At 39.6% G+C, this 25,857-nt stretch overlaps 1 protein-coding gene across 1 annotated transcript in view; it reads right to left on the bottom strand.

Moving 5' to 3' along the window:
* The window catches only part of KCNH6 (potassium voltage-gated channel subfamily H member 6), a 140,109-nt gene that overhangs the window by 10,280 nt on the left and 103,972 nt on the right, over positions 1 to 25,857 (bottom strand). The window contains exons 5-8 of the mRNA XM_018555186.1: positions 19,206 to 19,631; positions 17,773 to 18,172; positions 13,384 to 13,583; positions 3,842 to 3,889 (exon numbers count right to left, since the gene is read on the bottom strand). Of these exons, the coding sequence (XP_018410688.1) occupies positions 3,842 to 3,889; positions 13,384 to 13,583; positions 17,773 to 18,172; positions 19,206 to 19,631 (1,074 nt within the window). The remainder of the gene's footprint in view (positions 1 to 3,841; positions 3,890 to 13,383; positions 13,584 to 17,772; positions 18,173 to 19,205; positions 19,632 to 25,857) is intronic.

Below are 25,857 nucleotides of genomic sequence, written 5' to 3'. Positions count from 1 at the left end.
CTTGACAGTTGGCATGCCAAAGTAACTGTTTTGTAAGACATTAAAATTGGTGGGTCTAGTTCCACTTTAAGAAGACAAGAAAGCATTTAGGAATGGGATGTGATGGGGTTGAAGTTACTTTAGGATGGCACTGTATATACTGTATTGTATATACTGTACTATATACTATATATACTGTACAAATACTATACTGTATATGCTGCTGTTTATTGTGAGAACAGGGTTACATGTGGATTCAGTGGCATATGAATACACAAGACTCGAGGAGTTTTAACAAGGAAAGGAGAATGGAATGGTCTGGTTTAGGCTTGTCACTGGAGTACAAAATGGAATTGAAAATGTGATGGGTCTATGTATCAATGCAAAGGAAGGTGTGCATTGATTTGGAGTCACCAGACAAGCAAGATATAATTATGCATTTTATCACTCACAACAAGACCTCACATGACTACTTCTCTGCTGTAAAAATAGATAGTATTTATATGATACACTGTTATGTGGTCTGACAGTTACTTCTAAAATAAAACATGCCTTCTTAACGGGAATCTCAAAATTGCAGAGAGAATTCCTGACCAGGGGAGGCAATGTCATGGCAACACCTTGTGGATATCGTTTGATCATGGAGGATCAGTGCACAGTAAGCCTTATTTATCAATGTGTCTGTAATAAGAACTACTGTATCTGAATTGACCCCCAGAAAGCCATTGCATTTACAATTTAATTCTCCAACATATTATCTTCCAGCATAGGATTAAAGCTGGTTGGTAAGAATGGGTAACACGGGAAGTTCTTTTCTGACATAAACTGATAAATGAAGCTCACTGTCTTCTTCCCCAATTAGAGGACTTTATTCCATTTAAAAAAAAAAGGATAAAAACATGCAGCTAAAAGGTACAAGGCGTCTAACATGTTTTACAAATGCAATGCATGAAAACCAAATACCTTTCAAGTTGATATTTCAGTCTTGCATTCTTATTGGCAAGTTGAATCACATGCTGGCAACTGAGGACTCCAATTGTAAGATTTCTTCACTGGAACCTATCAGTTGTTCCAAAATGCTGCGGCCATTACAAAGCCAAATGAGACTGTCAGAATCCCATAGGGATTCTCCATAAATTGTCAAAGTCAAATAACCGTGGAACAGGTTCCAGGGAGTGACAACATCATTGTGGCTTTTGTGTAAAAAGAGCAGAAATACAAACTTTTCTGCAGGCACACTTTTTCACTGCAGTCTATGAAAGATAAAAGAAGGTGGTGGTGCGTGATTCATTCTGCCAATGGAAAAGCCAAAACTGAAATGTCAGTTTTAAAGAGAACAGGTCATTATTCATAGAGATCCTCCAGATTCTGAGCATAACATATACCATGTCAAATATCAGTAAAACTTTGGTAAAAGGTAGATTCAATTGTCAGCATTACCCATAAATATTAGATGCCCATTGTCCCACACCAATCGTGTGGAGATTTAATAAGCTTGCGGATTTACGTAGAAGGAAATGCCTATAGATCAGATTGGCAATTTGTTGACGACAGACTGCAGCCTACAAAAGTACACGATTATGAATTTGACTATTATATCTTTTTTTTGAGAACTAAATTTGTAAACAGAGAAGCAAAACACATTAAATAAATCAAACAAGCAAATGTAAAGAGTCAAAAACAAAACTAAATCAAACACAAAAATTAATTAAAATTAGGTAAATTAAGCAAGACACACCCAAACAAAAAAATGCTGGAGACTGCAGGCAAAGGAGATATATGCTCAGATGCTGAAAAGGCAAATGAAGAAGAAGAAGCTGAAAGTTGGAATAGTTTCTCTTATTTATTTTGATGGAGTTCTTTAGATCTTGTCAGCCTTTTAAATGCCAATCCAGAGTGAAAGACTGAGTAAAGTTCATGCACATTTTACGTTAACACTTCAGGCTAAAAAACCAAGAGGCTGTACATTAATTACTGAATGACATTGTTGTATAGTTATTGTCAGTGACTCCTTGCCTTGATACATAGACCTTTAGTGAAAAAAAAAACAAAAAACTTCAAAGGCCAGCTATGACCACTCATAAGTCTCAGTTTATTAATTGATATGGGATTGAAAACTGTATTGGTCATCTAGTTCTATGAAAGGCCATCTGTATATGCATATAACTCATAATTTTTTTCTCTTTATGTCTTTTTTGCTAAAACCATATTGTTTCATCCACATTGGCTTGAAAAAAATATATTTTAAAACATTTGAAGAACATTATCAACAAACAAATGGGGCGCTGAGGACTTATTCTACTGTTTGGGAACTACAGCAGTGTATATCAGTCAGTCAGATGTTAGTGTGTTGCATTCAGCTCTGTTTGAGATGGATTCAAATTGGTTCTATGGGTTACTGCATTCTGCATGTGGTTACTGTATGTTGATGTGCCTTATTATGATATCAGTATCAGTGACCTCATTAAACTTTGTATAGTCTGTTTAAACAGCCCCGATGCTGGCGACGTACACTGTACGTCGTCAGTCACGAAGGGGTTAAAAAAGAATTTGTTTTTGCTTACTTGGACCTTTAATGTTTTCAGCAATGTAATTGTATTCTTACAATATCTAAGTATACTACCATTGCTGAACATTGCGTTTGCTATCTTGTCAAGTCTTCAAAGTGTTACTTCTGGTACACCCTTGTAGGTGTCTATCATGATTAATTATGTGAGTTGTGTAATTTTATATTATGTCATGTATGTCAGCGTGTATGTAGCCCTAGAGTATTACATCATTATGTCTATTTTGGACCGAATCTGGCAGGTTGAATGACTCATTAGCTTTGAATATCTTATGGGGATTTTGCCAGAGGGATCTTTACTACTAAGTTCCATCCCCCCGCTGTGTCGTCCTCCCATTGAGTGTTTCATTTATGGTAATATTACAGGACTGAAACAGCAGAACGGAGACTCTTCTTATTGCAACAAATTGAGTGGGACCTAATGACTAGGGGTCAAAGCTGGGATCTTCATATGGGAAATTTCACCACTAATGTTCCCTAAAATGTTAGGGTACCCCTGGTTGATCCAGCCCAACAGCATTTATGCATATAAATATCAGTATATTTACTTATATGACATGGTTCTGTGCAGTAACCAACCAGAAAATCGTATTTAATATCTGCACCTACTTTAAAGCTGATGAAAGACAATTTCTTGTTGGTTGTCCAGAAGCCTCAAGGCCAACTGAAGAAGTTTAAAGCAAGCATTCATCTTTGTGGGCCTGAGTGCAGTAATTCAATTCTCTGGGTTACTGAATTTAGGCATCCTTGTTTCTTTCTATGCCTCATTAACAGCAACTCTACTCAAAACATAATTATTATTTGAGGAAGAGTGGCACGGGACAATCCCCCTTTGGGTCTTATTCTCTCTTTAGAAAACACCATTTTCTTAGCCTGGCTTTGACATGGTGATCTTGGCTTTTTAACTAAGCTACTTGCATAATTGGCCTGAATTTCCCATATGGTCAGTAGACTAGAGAGCACAGTATCTTTTTATCCTTCTGCCTTCTAGTGGATTCTTCATAGAAATACATTGAAAAATGCTCAGCTATGTCTTTCCTGTCACGTCTATGCTGGGTTCAGTGTTGTTCTCCCTGCAAGGAAACACAGAAAACAGTATAGACTCGCACGGTCAAACCATGACACTCTCAACTGAAATCAGAGAAATCCATTTGGCATTGATTTGCTTTTCAAATAAATATTTTATGGGTAAAGAAGCCCAAATATGCAGTGAACCTGATACAGTTAAGATGTGCTACGGTTATCAACCCGCTGAGTCACATGGAGCAAGGAGGAAGGTACTGTATATGCCCTTGCCTGGCAGATGATCTTGGCTTGCGATCCAGCCGCAGGTTGCATTTTAGCCTTTCAAAGGGAAGAGAAACCATGAGGCCCTGTGCTTGATGCCCAGAGAGAGTGCAACATCATCTCAACACAATCCTAGGCAAACTGTATGGATTCAATGAACACAGGAATCCTGTAAAGACAAGATCACAACACACGGGATCCCTACACACACACATGTTTACATACTACTCACCGCATGGAGGATAATATGTTGACTGTGCATGCACAGACTGGCTTTCAACACTCACAAACATTTAGGCTTATTTATTCAGGCAGATCAAAGCACATTGAAGACATGCAAAGTACGGTAGCCCAAAGAAACCAGATACAGATCGCTGGCGGACAAAATCTGATTAACCGATAAGGGCGATGAACTGTGCACATTGCTTTTTTCCTACAATAAATAAGCTGGATTTAATATCTTTAAAAAAGATATTAAAATAATATACAGTCCATTCACTATCAACTAAATAGAGCTGTGTATTTTTGGATACCAAAAATGATACATAGGGGTGATTTACTAACCTAAACACACACACACACCAGGTGTGTGTGATTTTCACACAGCAAAACGTATTTATCAACCAAAAAGTCCCTAAAAGCATATTTCCACTAATGCCATACATGGAAAAATCATGCACATGATGCATATATAATGCTGCTTCACAGTTTAGACAAAAATGGTTAGCTCATGCATTTACATTCCTGGATTCATCAACGCAAGCAACATAACATAGAGCTAATTTACACAACATCACCTTGCAATTCATTGCAGGGCTTTGCACAACACACCTGCTGGGTGTGTACACACTACAAAGGTGTTTCGATTCCTCCCATAGATCATGCTGGGAGGGAACACACTACAGAGGTGTATACACATTTGTGGTGTGTTTAAAAGGTTAGTAAATCAACCCCATAGCTTCATTATGTACACAGACCCGGAAAGTCAGTCTTGCACAAAAATACAGTTTCTACAGGGAAAAAGACAGGACTCAAGCACATATTTTATATAATAGTAGAAAAAAGAAAGGTGTCTGTGTTGCCCAGTAGTAGCAGCCACTAACTAGTAAAGGTTACAAAATGTAGACAGTAATCTTATTGGCTGGGCAACACATACTTTTCCTTCTTCTACAGCACCATCACGGTCACCCAAAATAGGTGTTCAGCCTGAAGTGACACCAAACTCAGGAGTTAAATCTTAAAAATACATTCAAGTGCCTTAAATATTATCAAAAATGTATCTTATTTGTGTATCACTCAGATATAGATCCTCAAATCATCTCTGAATTGGTGCCGACACTGTCCTTCCTTCTGGAGGGGGGCTACTTTTGTTCCCCATGGTCCCTGTGTGTGTGTTGTAAAGTAGCCACCACTCCAAGCTCATTCCCGTATATCACTTTAGTTTACTAACTTGAATTGAGATTGTAGTCCATCACAGGAATGAGCTTGGAGCGGTGACTACTTAACAACACACAGGGACCATGGGGAACAAAAGTAGCCCCCCTCCAGAAGGAAGGACAGTGTCGGCACCAATTCAGAGATGATTTGAGGATCTACAGCCCAGTGATACACACATAAGATACATTTTTGTTAATAGTTAAGGTACTTGAATGTATTTTTAAGATTTAACTCTGGAGTTTAGTATCACTTTAAAGTACACATCATCCAAAGCCATGAGAGTATAATGAAGGCTGCCATTGTTGATCTCTGATTTTGAGTGTTTCATGACTGTCATACTGATCCTTTGTAGTTTTTCTAGGTCATTTTCCCAGAAGTATACAAATAAGATATTCTGACTTTTTTTCTGATTATATTTTACAGCATGTGGCTCAAAAGTATTGAGGCCAGACAATTTCCAAAAGGAAGCCACTAATCGCAGCTCACAAATTCCTCTCATGGTGCACTTTACCACCATCCATTTTGAACATTATTCTTACACAGAGGCACAATTACCACATGAACTGTGCATACAGAAATGTTATACACCTAAACAAAAAGTTACTACATGTAGCAAAGCAATATCCTGCCAAATATTATATATAGACGACCTACATCCACACACAAGAAAAATACTATTGGCTATGCATGCATGCTACTATTTCATGCACATTCTCAACAAGCAACATTTTCCTCATGCATAACAGCAAAATAAACAATACTATTAACTTCTAGGCACAAGCACAATACTTAAAAGGGATGTGACATCTACAATATCTACACACAGACAGGATTCCAAATAATGTAGTGATGCTTCCAGTAACTGTGGGAAGTCAAAAGGTCAACTTCAGATTAATAGGTATATGATTTAAACCTGTAAGATACCACCGTCTTTCTGCTCTGAGTTGTGAGCGCAGTTTTCCTCATCCCGGCTCCTCATGTGAAAAAAATATGTTCAACTTGATTGAGGGGCCACAATTTCAAACATCATTAAGCACAAATGGTATCTAAAAGGCTCATGATAACATACCTACATTGTCATTTAAGCAACATAATAACTCTTTCTATGCAAAATGACTATTATGATGTCCCTTATAGTCTATAACTGTCATTTACGCCATTGAATCTTGGCTCATGTGTGTTCACACTTCCTCTTGTTCTGCATGCAATAGCTGGGCAGGTCTAAACCTGCAAGAAAAAACTCAGGTTCCATGATAGTTACATAGTTACATAGTATTTGAGGTTGACTAAAGACATAAGTCCATCAAGTCCAACCTATTGTGTGTATGCATTTATGAGCTGGTGTGTGCGTGTATATGAGTCCATGTGTGATTTTTCTCTTAGCAATACCTTGTACCCCTGAATGTTATGGTCTCCCAGGAACTTGTCCAGGAGTCTCTTGAATGATTCCACACTCTTAGCTGAAATCACTTCCTGTGGCAGCGAGTTCCAGACCTTAACCGCTCTAACTGTGAAGAACCCCCTGCGCCCTGTGTGGTGACATTTTTTTTCCACCAATTTTTGGTTGTGCCCTCTGGTCTTTGTTACGGAGCTGACCGTAAACAGTTTGTTACTGCGGTTGCTGTCACCCTTGAATAGTTTATACATAAAAAATCATGTCCCCCCCTCAATCTCCTAACCTCCAAAGAGAACATATTTAATTTTAACAACCTTGTTTCATAGTTCAGATCCTCGAACCCCTTAATGAGTTTGGTTGCCCTCCTGATGCAGTGTGGCAAAAAAAACCTGACCTGAGGTTTTTCATCTTTGTTAGAATTCTCAGGCCTAATGAAGCCAAATTAATTTTTCTATCAAGGGAATCTGATGCCTAAACCGCAGCTGCTTGAAAAACCATTAAAGTGCAACTGAAGCCAAAATATTAAAAAAACATTTGGATAGCGTGAAAGGGGATTAGAATGCCTGTCAAGTTTTTACTGCTGTCTTTGTCCCCGTTAGGGAGATTCACCCTCTCTATATGTCCTGGTGACCATTGTCACTAAAAGTAAAATAAAATCCCACATTTTGGGTTGTCACAAGACAGGGATAGATGGGAAATCTTCCAAAGGGGAGTTTTTGTGACCCTGCTAGCCACCAGAGATTTCCCTCACGTTGGAGGGATTTCCTCTCACTTCCTGTTAAAGGCCAAGAGACAGAAAGTGAAGGGTAAACTGCCGAAAGGAACACAGATGGCAAAAAAGCCAACAGGGGTTTTGACCCTCTCTCCTTATAAATTGTCATCAGTTCTACTTTAAACAACATGGATACATGGTTTTTGCACACACTTTTGAGCAGAGTCTATCAAACTATTAAGCATGGGTAGGCAAAATCCAGTCCTCCAGCTGTGGTTAAGCAACAAATCCCATCATGTATCTGTCTCTGGGAGTCATGTCTGTGGCTGTCAGAGTCAGAATGCCTAATGGTATTTGTAGTTGCACACCAGCTGGAGGGCCGGAGTTTGCCCCTGCTATAAAATAAGGTGAGGTACAGTGGAGTGAACACTGACATTCAATCATATGCACGGGCATTATTAAAAAAAAAAAAACAAACAACATCTTCTGTCCATGACTGGATGTTTGAAGTGAACACAGGTTCATGTTGCTGTACTTTTCCCTTTAATAAATCAGACACAATATCTGAGATTTGAAGCTGGGAGAGAAAGTCTGAAGACAAACAGCTTCTGCTCTCTTTAAAAAAAACAACCAAAATATAGTGCTCTTTGAATTCTGTGCCTTAGGTGCAGAATCAGAAACAGTTTAAAAAAGTATAAAAGAAACTTCAAGCAATTTCCCCATCTCAGGTAAACTGCACTGTTGCCAAGGCACACTCACCCACCTCTGCCCTGTCCAATGAGGGACCTTGTATTTTCTACTTAAGGGCTCCTATAGGACAGGTGAATGGTTGATAGAGATTAGCAACAGGGATGGCTCTTCTGGGATGTTGATCATTTAGTAACAAGAAGAAAGCAGGCTCAGAGGTGTGCAGAGAATAGACTTTTCTGGCTAAAAAAGGTAATAATGGAAAACTTGAGGTGTCTTTTCTTATACAGGTTGCAGAAAAAAATTGCCGTCTGGAGACGGCAACCCGCAGATGCTGCAGTGCCGTCCGTCCGTTTTTTTACTACGGGCGGACGGCAAGAGGTTAAAGATTTTATATGGCTGATAGGTTAATTTTACATAAAGCCACACTAATTTCAGGAGTTAAGTCTTAAAAATGCATTTAAGTACCCTAACTTTTAAAAAATATGTAACTCAATTGTGTATCACTTGGCTGTAGATCCTCAAATCATCTCTGAATTGGTGCCGACACTGCCCTTCCTTCTGGAGGGTGGCTACTTTTGTTCCCCATGGTCCCTGTGTGTGTTATAAAGTAGTCACCGCTCCAAGCTCACTCCCATGATGGACTACAATCTCATGTTTAGTTTACTAATTTGTACTGAGATTGTAGTCCATCCCGGGAGCGAGCTTGGAGCGGTGACTACTTTACAACACACCCAGGAAGCATGGGGAACAAAAGTAGCCACCCTCCAGAAGGAAGGACAGTGTCAGCATCAATTCAGAGATGATATGAGGGTCTACAGCCGAGTGATACACAAATAAGATACATTTTTGATAACATTTAAGGTACTTGAATGTATTTTTGATAAATTCCTAACTAGTAACAAAAATGTATCAAGATTTAACTCCTGAGTTTAGTGTCAATTATAATACACACAATGTTGACAGTTGATGAGGTTTGTTATTTTTTCTTTTGGTGATATTGGCCATTAATTTGTAATTTATCGTTGTGATCGACTATCATCTAAAAAGTGTTAGCTGAGCACCTGCCTGGCTGTGACTTATGGATAATTAGTGGTGATAAATCTTTGTCCCTGCCTCGCCTATTGATCTCTCCCCCGTGCACTGTGATTATTAGCTTGTTAATTAGTATGGATTAGTCTCACATCGATAAAATCTGCTTAGTTTGGGATCAAACATTTTACGTTTGGGGAAATGGATCAGCTAAGACCCAATCCACCTTACGGAGTGAGAAATAATAAAGAGCTTTCACTGAAGAGTTCAAGCAGTTCTCAAATATCCCAGTTAACCCTTTATTTGAGAGAACGTCAAAAACATTTCTTCATATCCTAGATAAAAAAAAAAAAAATACTTGTATTTGCCTTTCTACAACTTTCACAATTTTCTGTGTATATCCATCCAGTCATACCTTCATCATACCGGCTGCTTATGTTGTAATTTAGCCACCGCAAATGAGCAGTGAATTATTCTGCAAAAAAAAAAAAGTAAGCTTTCTTAATAGCTGACTGTTTGCCAGCTATTTGCTGGAGGTTCCAGAGGAAATGCACAAGCCAACGCGTTACACTCGTCAAAGGAAAGCTAAATAATGATACCAATAATGAATTCCGGGCACATTTTATCTCCTGCATTATATTGTGTTGGCATGACTGCTTTCCAGACATTCTATAAACAAGAGGATTATTAACTGCGCTTTAGAACCTGCCGAGCCAGAGAACTATAACAAATTATATATTTCACTGGGGTTCTCTCAGTCCAATTTTGTTTTCACAGAAGTAATAGCTAGAATAATAATTAGCAGCCATGTTATTTATCTTGCCTCTCTGCTATAGCAACAGACAATAGAAGGCTAGAATCACTGGTTAGTGGGGGGTTCTCCTTAAAGTTTACCTGTGCAGTGCAAAACAACAGGTTGACTTTAATTATCCCCCTCACCACCTCCACAGCAAATACTTTTCCTCCACTCCTGTCCATTTTGAAGAAACACTCCAGTCAAACCTTATTCAAAATTGAGGATAATTCCTGCCCCTGTGTGACAAAGATAAGCCAATCACCAAGCTTCAGTGCTGTCACATGGAATGAGTCACATGCTTCTCTATAACCAGAAGCACTGTGTGTTTGCTTTACTCCAGCAGCTGAACAGAGCTAGGGAGCAAGTATGTGCTGCTGGGGCACTGTGTATTAAAGTGCATGTAGACCCTAACGATGAACTTCTCTTCTTTATTCTTCTTTGGTCTGGTAAATTTAAAATTGATTTTTTTTTTGGTATAACTCTTTGATAAGTAAAAAAAAACAGCCTGTTGATCTTCCCAGAAATGTTGTGAGCTGATAATTACCTGGACCCCCAGCCTGTGCTGCATTCTGAACTTATCAATTACATAGTTCGCAGGTAACTCTTAAGACTAGAGAACCATGCCCCTCTATATTATGGACAATAGGTCCAGCTGGAAGCACTTTTGTAGCTCCGTACGACGTACGTCCTTGGCAGCGAAAGGGTTAAAGCTGGAGGGGCAAGGCACAGATTTGTTTAATTGCAGTGGAGTGTCTCCTTTATTCTACAGGAAAACAAGTAAAAATGATCCTCAAACCTCTACTTCTTAGCATGAAAAAAATATCAAATTCTCCTCTGTTAGTCATAAACAAAATCTATAATGAGGGAAATGAAAGCATTGCCATTGCTGCCTTCCTGGAAATATGTCTCAACATTTTTGGAGATGCTGACTCTGAACATAATTGCAACACGTGAAGTCACAGTGAAATCAGAACTCCTAACCTGCATAAAGGGGTTTAGAAAGTATTAAAATGTATGTCCGGGGGAAAATTTAAAAGAGGAAAAAAACACGCAATGCATCTCTGCAATATATGCACATTTACCCCATGTGTTGCCTCTTTAAAAATACTGCAAGTACAGAAAAATACCTGTTGATCCAATTGCAAATCTAGTGTGCTGCTAACCTCCTGTGAGCTGAGAACACAATGCCCCTTTAACGTAAGCTCTGTAAAAAAAGGGGGTAGGAAACCTCGGCACACCAGCTGTAGGGAAACTACAAATCCAACTAGGCCTCTGCCTCTGGGAGTCATCTCTGTGGCATTTAGAGTCTTGCAATGCCTCATGGAATCTGTAGTTTCACCACAGCTGGAGGGCCACGTTTTATAACATAAGATAACACCGGGTGCCTGACCTGGTGCAATAATCCTTTTTAACTGTAAAATAAAGTACAATACAATATACTCACAAGGGGAGCAAGATGAAAACATCAAATGGAAAACATGGACTGGTAGTCCTCAATAGATAAACTGCTGGGGAGATGAATTAAAAATTATCTAGGAGCTCTGCTGAGCTGCAGAATCACGCTACCTGTTGCTAAACGTGTTTTCGGGGACACTCCCCCTTCTTCAGAGCTGGATAGCTGACTATCACTGTGCTGATTTATATTCTATGGTCAATCAAAGGACCTCTATGGGATCGGAAAATGACCAATCAGCCGATGGCATTATGTTGCTAAGAAACCCTCTGTCTGGCCAATCAAATCTAAGGGGGTGTTACCATATTCGGGAGGACGGGGACAGGGAAAATTCCCCATATCAGAGAGCCAGCCAAAATATACACTCCAGCGGAAAAGAAAAACCGCTGATCGGATATATCAAGTGGGGACATAGCATTAAAACGCACAAGATAGTCGTATACCTTACAATGAAAAATGACTGTACATAACAACCACCAGCCTCGCTACTGTAATATCGGATGCACAGACACACCACCTCAGTGAGCCGCCCATCAATACACACAAGGTTAATAGGAGGCCGACATGAAGTGAGTGTCACGGCTCCAAGGGCCAACTGCGAGGCTGTTTTTTTTTCCCACCGGAGTTATTCTTTAATAAGTAATATGATACCGCATTATAGCCACTAGATGGAGCTGAGGAACATAGAAAATTAATTTCTACTGTTCCACCTAGTGGCCATAATGCAACATCCCATGACATTCAACCTGAAAAAAAAATATATATTAAGAATATTCATTTTTTCCTCTACTCGCACAGATTGAACGTTCACAGGGATTAACAGGGTAAATGGCTCTTCAGATAAATAGACCCCTTACGATCACCTATTCACTGTGAACTCTTTTTTTTTTTTATGTAGTCACGCTGCAATGAAATCAACTGAGATGAATGAAATATGATTCATGATTGGGTGATGTGGCCAGCACATTATGCCCTTCAGCTTATTGAAGTACACAATGAGAGATATATGTAGGCTGCTATTGTTGGTCTCCATCAGAAAGTGATAGCTCCTTGGCTATCTCTGGCTTCAATACTCTCCGATTCACTGACCTGGAACAAAGCATGAAACTCTGAAGCCAGAGCAAAGCATGTGGAAATAGTCGGAGAAAAGTTTGTTACCTCAGTACTTGTGTCAGGTCAGTAATCCAAAGCACTAAAGCCAAATCATCAGCATGGTAGCCAGTGAACTTACATTGACAGCAGACAAGGTCTGCAGTGGAAGCACACATATTTCTTCCATGATGGGTTTTTAATATCAGTGAATGGTGAGCAGTAAACTCCAGTGACCCATCAAATAAAAAGCTTCATCGCTTAATCCGATAAAGGACAATTGATTGGTAGCTGTTGGCTGCTGCATGTCATTTGTAGTTTGTGCATTTTCTACAAGATTATTCTATACAAAGCTATGAAAACCTGGGCTCAAGCTGGCCATACACTGGTAGATTTGCGGACAAACTTTACTACGAAAAATCTTGCCAGAACATTTGGTAATGCCATCAGAGACTTGACAAATATAAATGTAAACTTTAATTGGGTTTACCGATTTAACAATTTACGAACTATTGGGGTTCCTGAACGATAACCACATTCGCTGTTAAAATTTTGTTTATTTGAGAAACATTTTCCATCTTGAGCCCTTGATTGCTTACATCACTGCAGATGAGAACGATCGTCGATTTGACCCCATTAAGTATTAGTTAATTGAATGAACGTCCCAAAAAAAAGATTTTGAACAAAATTCTACTGTTGTATGGCCAGCTTAACATGGGTTCTGTCCGCAGTTATTAACATTTGGAAGAGTCTCTCACCCAAAACAGATAATATAAACAGATTATATTATAAGAGATAAGATAAACCAGTGGGTGTTTCATCTCACCATTGAATGCTGCCATAGAAATTCTTAGTGAACCAAACCTTAGAAACAATGATTTTTGTTATTTTGGGCATTTCTGTCTCTTGGGGGGGAGCAAGTTTCTGTTTAGCAAAGCAGCGCACTTACCGCATTCATGTCAATGCCGTTGGTGTAGGACCAGGCGTGCTGGAAATACTCTTCAAGGCGCTGCCTCAGTGGGTTGGGGATTTGATGGAAGCGGATAAACTCCTTGACACGCAGCATCTGAGTGTGGTAACGCGCAGTGCCGGAGTACAGACGCTGAATTATGGCGGAAACATTGCCGAAGATGCTGGCATACATTAGGGCTAAGAGAGACAAACACAAGGAGATAAAATAGAATAATAGAATAATACAAAATCAACCTTAGAAACAAAGTCATATCCTGACACTAATACCTCGCCGATGGCATTCATATAAGAGACGGAGAAGGGGAAAGTGTCTGGTTACTTTCAGCATCCTCATATTAGTACTGATTAACGAATACAAGGACTCAAGTAATTGGTTATTTTAAAGAAAGCAGACACTTTCCTTTTCATGAGTTTTTATACCTTAGACAGAAAGTGTGCCTAAAAGTCACGGGTCCTGGTGCAAAAACTGCCCAGGGTGACTCATAATGCAAAAATAAAAAACCCTTTGACAACCTTTATTCAGATTTGTGGACAATGCTTTGCATGAATTGTGTTTTTTTTTAGTTTAGATAGAGTTGAGAGGGATTAGAACACCCAATAGGGTTTTATTGCTGTCTGTGTCCCTGATAGGGAGATTCACACTCCCACTATTTGTCTTGATGACTGTTATCAAAGAAAGTGAAAGGAAATCACAACATTTTGGGTTGACATAAGAACAGGAATAGATGGGAAATCTTCCAATGGAGACACTAGTTCTGGTGACCACCAGGGATTTCCTTCTCTTTGGAGGGATTTCCTCTTTCTTCCTGTTGTGGCTTTCAGACAGAAAGTGAAGAGAAATTCACCCAATGAGACACAGAAGGCAAAAAAGCTGACAGGGGTTATAATCATCATTTACTTTATCCAAAACTAAAAAAAGTTTTGCTTTAGTTCTACTTTGAGCATTTTTTGAAACACTGTTGGTAATAGCCATAGATACAGTGTAAAGTAACAACTATCCTTTCCCTTTAAAGGCAAGTAAAGCGGTGCCCTGTTTGGCTCCAAGAAAGGTATTGACTTGAGAAAGCCATCTCCTATGCCTCACTATTGGTCACTCCTATTAAAAGCCCCTAAGATGGTATAGTGTAGAAAGAAAGGGAGCCCTTTTTCACAGATAAAAAAAGCTTTTTGAACTATTTATGTAGTTTTCTATTTTGTTTATTTTGTTTTCCCAATGCATATCTTACATGCACATGGGTATATTCAGCTAAGTATCACGGAAATACACAGATCGACTCATGCAGTGCATGGCAGGCGCCATATTTCAATAACAGTTGTGTGTGTCTCATTCAGGAGACTGTTAAGGCTGAGTGGTATTATCGCATTTTCTCCCTTCAATCCAGACAACATTAAAGAAGGAGGACAAGGAAAGACGTACACATAAAACACAGGGTCCACAGGACAGAACATTTTGGGGGGGAGTGCTTGCCAGATAGAGAGGCGAGTCAGTGCGGGAGACACATGGGGAAAGACGCTTAGTGGGGCGGGGAGGAGAGGAGGAGCTTCCGCCGGACCCAATGGCACATTCGTCACCGAGGGTGCATACTTGGAGGTATTAGATGTAGTGCCCTGGTCAATGTTCCATCCGGGGGTCACTGGTCAAACTACAGGGCTCTAAATGCCGCTGAATCCATATATAAAATCCAAGGGGTCCACAAGGTTGCACATTGAGGTTGACGCTCATGTAAAGAGGCCGTCAGCTCCTAGTGAGGGCCTATCATGAAATATTCGATGTAAGAGAGTTGGACTACGGTACCACCGGGTTAAAATTTTATATCCTTTTTCTTGAGCCGAGCAGGCCACCGAGAGCTTATGAGTGATAACGCAGGCGGTTCGAATCTCCTCATCCGTAAGGGTGACCCCCAAGTCCCTCTCCCAACTGGATATGAACGGCAGACGTCCCTGGAAACGCATCGGGAGCAGCTGACAGTAGAGGAGAGAGATAGCATGTGTAGGCGGGTCCTCCAGACAACATAGAGACTCGAACTTAGTTTGTAATGATGATCTCGGATTTGTATCCCTTGTATAGAATGATTCTAACGTATGGCTACCGCAAGGTGTTCCATCGCCAAAATATATAGGAACGGGGACAGTGGGCATCCCTGTCTAGTACCATTGTTAATAGCGGGAAGACAGCTGCGGGGCTCCTGGGTCTTTGAAGTGAGTCTCCTGTAGGAAGAGGACCCGTGCATGCCTCTTATGCATCGAGTAAGCCAGTTGTGAGCGTTTGCATGGGTTATTATTAAATATTATTATGCCTAGAATCAAATAATTAAACAACATTAAAGAAACATTTCTTCCTTTTCCTCGTAGTTCATTTCTTGTTACGTTTTAGCCTAAATGTTATTTACTTTTTAACTAAGGAAGCTGACATATCTCCATTATCTGCAGGACTGATAGATTGCAGCCGCTGCTAAGTGGAAATTAAAGTGCTTCAACCTTTATTGACAGGCAGGGGCCCAGGGCCTAATTTACTTGGCAAAATCCCAGATGACAGTATTACTGAGAAATCTAATGCCGGGCCTGCAATAACAGCACGAAATTAGGTTTCCCCATTGAGAGCGAGGTAGTTCTCAGTTTAGATCTTACATGCAAAAGTCACATCAACCTGAATTACATGTAAAGCTTCCAGACGAGGAAAGATAACTAATGTGTGCATGTAATTTGGAAATATAGAGCAATCAACTAAAATGTCAAAGTCACAACAAAAATTACTTCCATGAAAGCTTTGCAATAATGATAAGCCCTATGAATACTCATAAAGCAGTACAATGGGCTTAAGTACCACCATGGGGTCACATATAAGAAGCAATAGACAGTAGAATCGGCCATCATCTGGTAGCTTATTGTATAACTGAAACTGTCTATATGAATTAAAATAAGACAAGTTGAATCTCTGAGTTGTACAAGCGAGGTTAATATTTAAATGTTCTCACTATGCGATCTGTTAAACTGTTCTCAGAGAATAAAAATATTCACACATGTGGATCCTTTGCAGTTTTCTTTCTAACTAGCTGCCAACCTATATGATAATACAGCTGTATGAACCAGACTCTAGTGCAGGGGAAGTGAATTAAAAATTCAAGGAGGTCTGCTGACCAAAATTTTCTTTGGGCCGAGGTCCAAATCGCAGTCTGAACAGATCGGTCACTCAGTCCGTGTCTGCACCACGATCCGCCATTTAGGCTGCAATTTCACCAGCAGCTGCACTGACATCAGTTTTCCCCATCAGAGTGCCTCCTTAGATTAGGTGTCCCCTTCAGAGCGCTCCCTTACATCAAGTGTCCCCATGAGAGTGCTCCCTTACATTAGGTGTCCCCTTTAGAGTGCTCCCTTACATTAGGTGTCCTGCTCAGAGTGCCCCCTTACATTAGGTGTCCCGATCAGAGTGACTCTTATATTAGCATTTACAAGCATGAAGTTGGAGCAAAGACAGAACTCCATCTACATACGTGTTCTAGGTCTAAAAGTAATGAAACCTCAGGGTTGGCATGACAAGCTGGCAGCTAGCATTTTCAGAAGAGGTCAGCAATGGCAGCCTACATATTTCTTTTGGTACAAATTCTAGTCTCTTCCTCAGCATCTATTACTAAGTGTATGGTAACATATACGTGACAAAGGTCTTTTCTCCATCCTGGGTTTTGCTTTCCAAGAACTGCGTACAACAAAGTTTACCTGTGAATGTATCAATCCTTGTGGACACAAGCCTTTACAGGAAAGCAAGCTCTTTGCCTTCCCTAAGTTAAGAGTTTAAGAGACCCAATTTGTACAAAGAGAACAAGCGATCCTTACTCTAATGCTAATACTAGGATTTTGCATGAGCTTCACAGTCCACCCGTGAGCTTTTGATGTTACTTCTGGCCTTATACCTACTTCAAAGTTCCCACCAGATGCTTTTAAAGTTACACACAAGTCAAATGAATGGGATACTGAACTCAACATTGCACATCTGAAAATAAATGGCAGTGTATGTTAATGTTGTCATAGAATTTCAGGTGCATTGCAAAAAGTTTTTACTTGATCTATTTACCTGACTTTGATGGGAAAAAAATGCTAAGCGCAGCAACAATGCAACACAGTGGACTTTTTAATATACTTATTTTAGTGTGAAGAACTCCTACTGAAATCACTGGATTTGCTCCATCTCATGCAATTTGCCTGCTGTGGAAAATGCAACAAAATGTGTAAGAGAGTGATTCTATCCTCCTGTGTGATTTATAAAGAGTATGTGGATCTTGTGGTACTATCCACATCTTTGTCCTCCCACTGCCTTTTTTTAAATAAACAGGTTGAATCCTGTTGTTCTTTTATTTGACAATGTACTTACATCCAATCAGCATGACACAAATGGAGAAGATCTTCTCTGAGTTGGTGTTTGGGGAGACATTACCAAATCCAACACTGGTCAGGCTACTAAAAGTGAAGTACAGTGCTGTCACATACTTGTCCTTAATGGAGGGCCCTGAGTGCGAATCAGTATCATTGTAAGTCTTTCCGATCTGAATAGCCAGGTTATCCAGCCAGCCAATCTTATGTTCCATGTAGGGCCGCTCCACATTGCCAATGGCATACCAGATGCAGGCCAGCCAATGAGCTATAAGGGCGAAGGTGCACATAAGGAGGAATAATACAGCTGCACCATATTCAGAATATCGATCCAGTTTCCTAGCAACTCGAACCAAACGTAGCAACCGAGCTGTCTTTAGCAGGCCAATCAGAGTGGTTGTCTAAAGGAGAGATTTGGAGAGATAAGATATGATGGAGTTCTTTTTTTTGAGAAACATACAGTAATCTATTTCTGTTATTTATATACATTCCATAAACAAACCCTGCTTACTTCATGTGACACTAGTTTTTCATTATCCGAGCATGGAATGCATGCCTTTCACTGAAAAGTACATACCATTGTATAGTTTTCATGTATGCTCTTTGGACTATTTTATTTATGGTCATTCTACTTAAGTTATATATCTCTTTATTTTATAAACTCATATAGCACCAATATATTCTGCAATGCTCAGCAGAAAATATGAATCATCCACTGCTTATGTTTTTGCTACATTCACACACCTTGTAGAGCCAGAATTGGTTAGAGCCCATTAACTTTGCACTGTGATTATGGGTTATGGTAGAATACTGGAGTAGATTATGAAAATCCATATATACATAGACAGATTATACAAATGAAAAGCAAATGGTGATTGTGGGTAATTAAATCTGGTACCCCAGTTCTAACCAAAAATAGTCTGTCATCTTAAAGAAGATTTTTTGGTTTTGCCTGAAAAATGACTTGGCAACTTGTATGTAAATGTACATTTACTTAAACACCACCAAAGACGATGGTCAATTTTCTAGTTTATTTGCTGTCTTCATGATTAACATTGTTTACTGTCAGGATAAGCTAAGGACCTCTGGGCATCCTATTACCTATACCTGGAACTTAACAGTTCTGAATAGGTCCATTGTATTATAAGTTTTAATTGTAGAACTTACTTTTTGCAAGCATTTCTTCCCCCCTGTATGTATGTTCCTTACCTACTACTGCCACTATTTGGACATAATTTAAGCAGGGTGGATGCCTAATGCCTACCTCCATGGACACTATACATATCCATTTGAGGATAAGCCAGGTTGGGTAATGTGCACCGTCTGACCTCCATGTTTAGGATCTAATGTGTCTTAATGTACATGGTGAGGAAAAAAAAAGCCTTGAAGCATATGTATTGTACATATGATTGTGATTGTATAAAAACTACTCACCTCATCTGAACCTGTCCTGTAGATTAGCAGATCAAAGGGGATGGCCGCCACCATATCGATAAGGAACCAGCCTTTGAAGTAATGGATGGCAATCTTGGCCGGGTGGCTAACCACCTCATCGTTTAGGTTGACATAGGTTGTGCGGAAGTTGATGATAATGTCTATAATGAACATAATGTCCACTATCAGGTCCACAATGTTAAGAGGGTTGCAGGAGTAGCCACACCCCCAGTTTTTCTCCTCCTCCTGATCGTTCAGCAAAAACGCTGCCGAATATGGGGTGAATATAGCGGTGTATATGACCAGCAGCAGGATTAACCAGTCCCACACGGCTTTGAAAGGGCTGTAATGGAGGATGGTCCATCGGTGAATCCGCGGTGCCTGCAGCTTGTATTCTGGCAATACGTCTGCCCCCAGGGAAAGAACCTAAGGAGAGTGAAAAGTCAGTTATTAGATCTTAATAATTATTTTATTCACTTATATAGCACAATTTTCCATGGCTCTTTATATAAGCATTAAACTATTCTCATCAGCTCTTGCAATCAAAGGACCTTACAATCTACTGACCTTTGTCAGAATCAAACACATGCATCATCAATGGGAATGAAGATATAGCCACTGTACGTCTATTTGTTAAAAGCTCAATACAACCAAACTTTATAATATAGTGTTTTGTAGATACTGGCAAGTTAAACCACTTATCGGTTTCCTATATATGAATCAGGGAATTCAGTGGCAATATTCCCTTGCATAGATTCTCTTAAATTAAACTTCTGCTGCCGCCTGTGCAGTGGGTCCAACTCACCCCAATGGATTTCTGTTTTATTTTAAATCAGGGGAAACGCAACAAAAATGATCGAAGGTGGGTGGGTACACCCACAATTCCAAAATTCATAGAAAGAGAGCTAGGAGCTATGGCAGAGAAATCCACCGGAGTTCCCAAATCATATAAGAAAACAGCAGATGACTAAGCCCACCTGACACAACCTATAAATTAAATGTAATCTTTGGATGGGTTGGTTCTATACATGCTGTTGTGGCCCCCCCCTTTTGCTTCACCTGCATTTTCAAGTCCAGGTGGGAGAATCCCATTCCTCCAATGGTACTTTGCCTATATTTTACATCCCAGTGAATGAAATAGGGAAGAGTGGGACATGGCCTGCCATAGAAGATATGGGAGAGCAGACTACAGCAACGAATTGAAAGAACTGACCCTTTAAGTAAAGCAGTCATTGAACTATGTATGTAAGTATATATCTGTCTTATCTGAGCTACTACCATACCCTAGTGTCTGTTAACATTGAAAGTTAATAAACGGTCAGATAAAGCAATTGTGAATACCATATGAAAAGTTTTCGCCATAGATTCTGGCAAACTATTTAGCAATAATTCAGTATAATTTGTGCTGCCTGTAGCTAACTTGTTAGGTAAAGCTTTGCTTCCTGTCTAACTGGAATAGATAGATGCTAATTCTTATGGACACAGTGCACAATCCAGCAAAGGGCAATGGAAAGACGACTGGATCCTAATTAATCCCAATCAATAAGAGAGTCAGCGGGGTGCATGAGTCTTGTCAGCCATGCAGAAGAGCCCTACCCCTAGGGCCTGTGATTAACCCCTGTTTACCCTTGAATTTGTGAGCGGCATCAGTAAATAAAATCACTGCCAGAGATGCCAGAACCCCCACCTCTAAAAAGTCTGGATAACCATATTACTTTATACGTGCCAATAATCTTAAAATCATATATATCATAAACCCTGATTAGATTTCACTCTGTTGATTCTTCTGAACCTTCCTTATCTTATATACTGTATGCAACTTTTTTATTATCTTATTATTTTTTTCTTTTATTATCCGTATCTTCAAAGGCTCCCTAACTTGGACACTTTTTTGAGGAGCAAATTTAAGTGCACATATATCTTTTTTTTTTTGATACTTGTGGCAAAGTCACACAATAAATGTGAATTAGAGTTGACTAAACATACCGTACATACACTTTATTTACCTATGCAGAGTAATCTGCATTTTAATAATTAATGGGCTGGGAGTAATTGTATTCAATGAACTGTCAAAGGAAATAGAAAAAGGGAAGTGGCAATTAGCAGGACTGGAAATTATGGGCCACGTCTACAGTCTAAATAGGAGTCTGTGCCAAATGTACACTTAAAAAGGTACATTTTTTTGTGGAACCATCAAAGTTTTGATGACCTGTAGAGCTACTTTTGAAGATGCAAGTAAATAATAGTACAACAGATGTTTTGGAGAAGGTACTGGAACTGGTAGAGGGAGGTCTAGATACCATTACCATTTACCAATAGGAGCAGTAGGCCCATGACTATAAGACAAAGAGACAACTAGGAAGCTGTCTTCCCTGTATAGTTATTGCACACACATTTTTTCTCTATAGTTTTAGATCTTTATTTGAAAGGGCTGTACATACATTATTTTCCAACTTAAACCGACACTAAACTCAGGAGTTAAATCTTAAAAATACATTCACGTACCTTAACTATTAACAAAAATATATCTTATTTGGGTATCACTCGGCTGTAGATTCTCATATCATCTCTGAATTGGTGCTAACACTGTCCTTCCTTCTGGAGGTTGGCTACCTTTGTTTCCCATGGTCCCTGTGTGTGTTATAAAGTAGTCACCGCTCCAAGCTCACTTCAGTGATGGACTACAATCTCAAATTAATAAACTAAACGTGAGATTATAGTCCATTACGGGAGTGAGCTTGGAGTGGTGGCTACTTTACAACACAGGGACCATGGGGAACAAAAGTAGCCCTCCTCCAGAAGGAAGGACAGTGTCAGCACCAATTCAGAGATGATTTGAGGATCTACAGCCGAGTAATACATTTTTGGTAATGGTTAAGGTACTTGAATGCATTTTTAAGGTTAAACTCCTGAGTTTAGTATTATTTTACCTAAAAATATAGTCATCTAATATAAGCATACCTGTATTTACATATCACCACGATATTCAAAGTCAACTTTGGACCAGTAAAAGGAGAAAATATTTAATGTAAAGAGGTGATTCTAACACAGGGTATCGCTCTAGGCATCAAATGTTCTCCGCCTCCATGATAGAAATCCAGTACTGGGTACAAGGCAGATGTCCCCAACATGTGAAGTAAACTGCAAGTTAATGGGGTTGATTTACTAAAAGTAAATATTCTGTAGACTAGATTTGCACTTTGCAAGCCCAGTCATATGCAAGAAAAAATACTTTTTTTGTTTTGCTTTTTTTAATCGTCCTTGCACGTGATTGGGTATTCTTTGCAAAGTGAAATTTCACCACATTCAGTAAGCTAATAGGAAACGTCCCCTGCAATTTTAAAATTTCCTTTGAAAGTGAACAGCCTATTTGCCTGTGGGAAATTAACCCAAATGTGTGGTAGACTCAGGGGCGTCCCAAGGCTGGGTGTCACCCGGAGCGGAGACCAGGTGACACCCCGCTGTGCGCGATGACGCCGTCTAATTGACGCGTGCCGGTGGCCGTCTTGGTGGTGGACGCCGGCAGAGAGAGGAGGGGACGTTCACCCGGTGGGATGAGGTATGCTGCCAGGTCCCCTCCTCTCATCTGACACTGTCCATGACCGAGTGCCTGACTTTCTAGAGAGCGTGACACCAAAATGACTGTCAGTCATTTTGCTGTCACCCCTCCAATGGTGTCACCCCGGTGCGGGCCGCACCTCCCTTGTGTCGCCACTGGGTAGACTGCCCAATATAGTATACAGGAATACAGACATATAAGACGTATGAGTTACAACAAGGATCTGTACACCAGAGAAGCAAAAAAAAACAGAACTTTTAAGGAAATCCAGTTTGTTCTTTTTTCCTGAATTGTCATTAATGGGCAGACAGTCTCTCTATAATGTTTGGTAATTGGCTCACAATGGGATGACGGGCTCTCACCACAACATCATCTTCAGGTGAAATATTTTGAGCCTGTTTTGGGACATGTCTTTAGAAAAGGCCATGTATTCCCCCGAATCACATTAACGATGGACATTTAACTCTAAGAGAATAGTATGCCCCGCCTCCTCTACTTGCCTTGTTCATTCTTCCTGTCTGTCAGTAAAACTTGTTAGACATCCTCCTAGATAATTTTTTCTGCTTGAATAAGATGCTGTGATATGTTGTATATTTTAATAAACACACTAGCTTTATCTTAGTTTCTAGCTTTGACATTTGAATATAATTTCACCCTGTCTTGTATTAGGGTCACCTTGTTTATACAGCCATGTTTTAAAGTATGTTTGTACAGTGTGGAACAGACATACATACACATAACATTCATAGGTAAAATGTAGCATTTTATGTGTGTGTGGTAGTGAGGGGTTATAACATAATGCTTAGAGTAAATAATGTATATCTAACTGTGAGTCATTTATCAAGGGAACTGCCTTTTACCTTTTTAACCTTGGCCTAAATACCCAGAATGCCGCCAGTCATAATTTAGGACACATGTATAAAAGCGTATAACTTGCATGCCACAAATATTTATTTTAAAGCAGCTAAAAGAACATGCAATGTGTATGGTTTACAATCATCTTGTGTTATTTATGAACAGCAGAGTAGACTACAAGCTCACAGTAAATTGAAAACCAAACTGATCATTTGCACTGCCATCTGGACTATACACTCCCCACATGCATGTGTATGTCAGGTAAGCTACTTCTGTGGTCTGATGCTAACTTTATAGCCAAAAGCTCCCACTATAGGTAGCTACTGTCAAACATTTAAAGTGGCACAACGCAGGCCTTAAAAATGCATTCAAGTACCCTATTAACAAAATTGTATCTTATTTGTGCTTCACTCGAATATAGATATTCAAATGATCACTGTCCTTCCTTCTGGAGGGTGGCTACTTTTGTACTCAATGGTCCCTCTGTGTGTGTTATAAAGTAGCCTCCACTTCAAGCTCACTCGAGTGATGGACTACAATCTTACGTTTAGTTTACTAATTTGTATTGAGATTATAGTCCATCAAAGGAGCGAGCTTGGAGCGGTGGCTACATTACAAAACAAACAGGGACCATGGGGAACAAAAGTAGCCACCCTCCAGAAGAAAGGACAGTGTCAGCACCAATTCAGAGATGATTTGGTCTACAGCCTAGTGATTTACAAGCTACATTATTGTTAATAGTTAGGGTACTGGCTTCTAAGTTATTTGCAATCATGTTCACTTTATACTTATTACAATGTTCTTTAATGTTGCTACTGCTCAATAACAGAGAATTATATGCTCTCATGTTTCTCAAATCACTTAAATAAAAAAACTGTGTTTCCTAAATGCCTTTGTTGACTTTCTAACCTAGAGTAGAAAAACAGTAGCTGAAATTTGTTTGATTGCTATGGTCAAAGCGGATGCAATCATAAATAATGCAATTTTTATAAAAGCAGCATTATTATCGCTACTTGCATGCTTAGTTTGTAGATAAGGCCAAATGGAAGTTATAACTTCTTAGAAAACTGGTTTGAAAGATGTGAATATATATGTGTGCAGAAGCTGATATGGTTGGTCTACTCCTAGCATAAGGTTTTATGTATAAATATATATAAACATACTGATATGGTAGCTGGTATTCTCCTGGCACAGTGGCATTGCTCGTACAGTTTGATACTCAGTGCATTTTAATCACTGAATGTTTAATAAAACAAAGCACCGGCAAATAAAAGCCATTACATAGTCAGATGTTAGGTAAGGAGCTCATTGCAGCGCAGTTTTAACACCATGGTGTCAGTAGTGTTTCGTTCTTAGCTGTGCTATATAAATGTTTTGCATAATAAGTGTTAGGCTCGCAGAATCCTCAGGTCTTACAATGCTAAAAAGTTGTTAAAATATCAAGTTAAAATAAACAATTGACAACTGAGCAACAATAGAATGAAAGGGAATTACAGAACACAGGGAAAAGCCTGAAAGACAGACTGTTTGAAACAAATATATCTACTATATACTCATATCACCAATGCAAGTCAGGATTTGTATCTCTTTTAACAAAGTGACATAGAGCAAATAACAAAGGAAATACAGAAAGAGACACGGAGGATTAGGGTAGGGTTGTCACCTACCTCCCAGGCATATGCACAGGTAGGTTGTTTAGTGTGCTCAGCCACAGATCAGAGCCAGGATAAAATGTCACTATACAGAGATGCTTGTATGATGTTATGGTTCACACAACACCCCCTCCAGCTCATCCCAGAACCCCTCCTCCCGCTCAATATAGCTCTACTGTCATATTTACCCAGGGATAAATGAAAAGGGGGGAGAATGGTCTGGTTAGAATACAACATTGACAGGAAACTCTTTCTGTAATAACTGTTGAGTAGATACACGAACACAAACAGAACAGTCTTCTCTGGCAGGGCACTGGACTCCACCAGCAGAGACAAACACTTTGCGTAAAGAAGGGCAAAGCGGATAATTTGACAAGATACATGAGAAGGTGTTAGGCTGTAAAACTAGGAAAGAGTCACAAGTGCCCCCCAGTACCCACCCTGTGCGCACTTACCGGCTTCAGCTGTGTTTTTAGACTCATGCTTCATGTGTTTGTGTGACAATGAGACACATTCGCAGCTCTGCCCTATATGACATCACTTCTCCAAATAAACGCTGTCCTACCTCTATCTGTGTCTGCATCAG

This window comes from Nanorana parkeri, unplaced genomic scaffold, assembly GCF_000935625.1.
Source record: "Nanorana parkeri isolate BGI_ZX_2015 unplaced genomic scaffold, ASM93562v1 scaffold187, whole genome shotgun sequence".
NCBI classification, from domain to species: domain Eukaryota; kingdom Metazoa; phylum Chordata; class Amphibia; order Anura; family Dicroglossidae; genus Nanorana; species Nanorana parkeri.
Note: the sequence above shows the minus strand (reverse complement) of the source record. Positions and strands in the feature narration are given on the sequence as shown.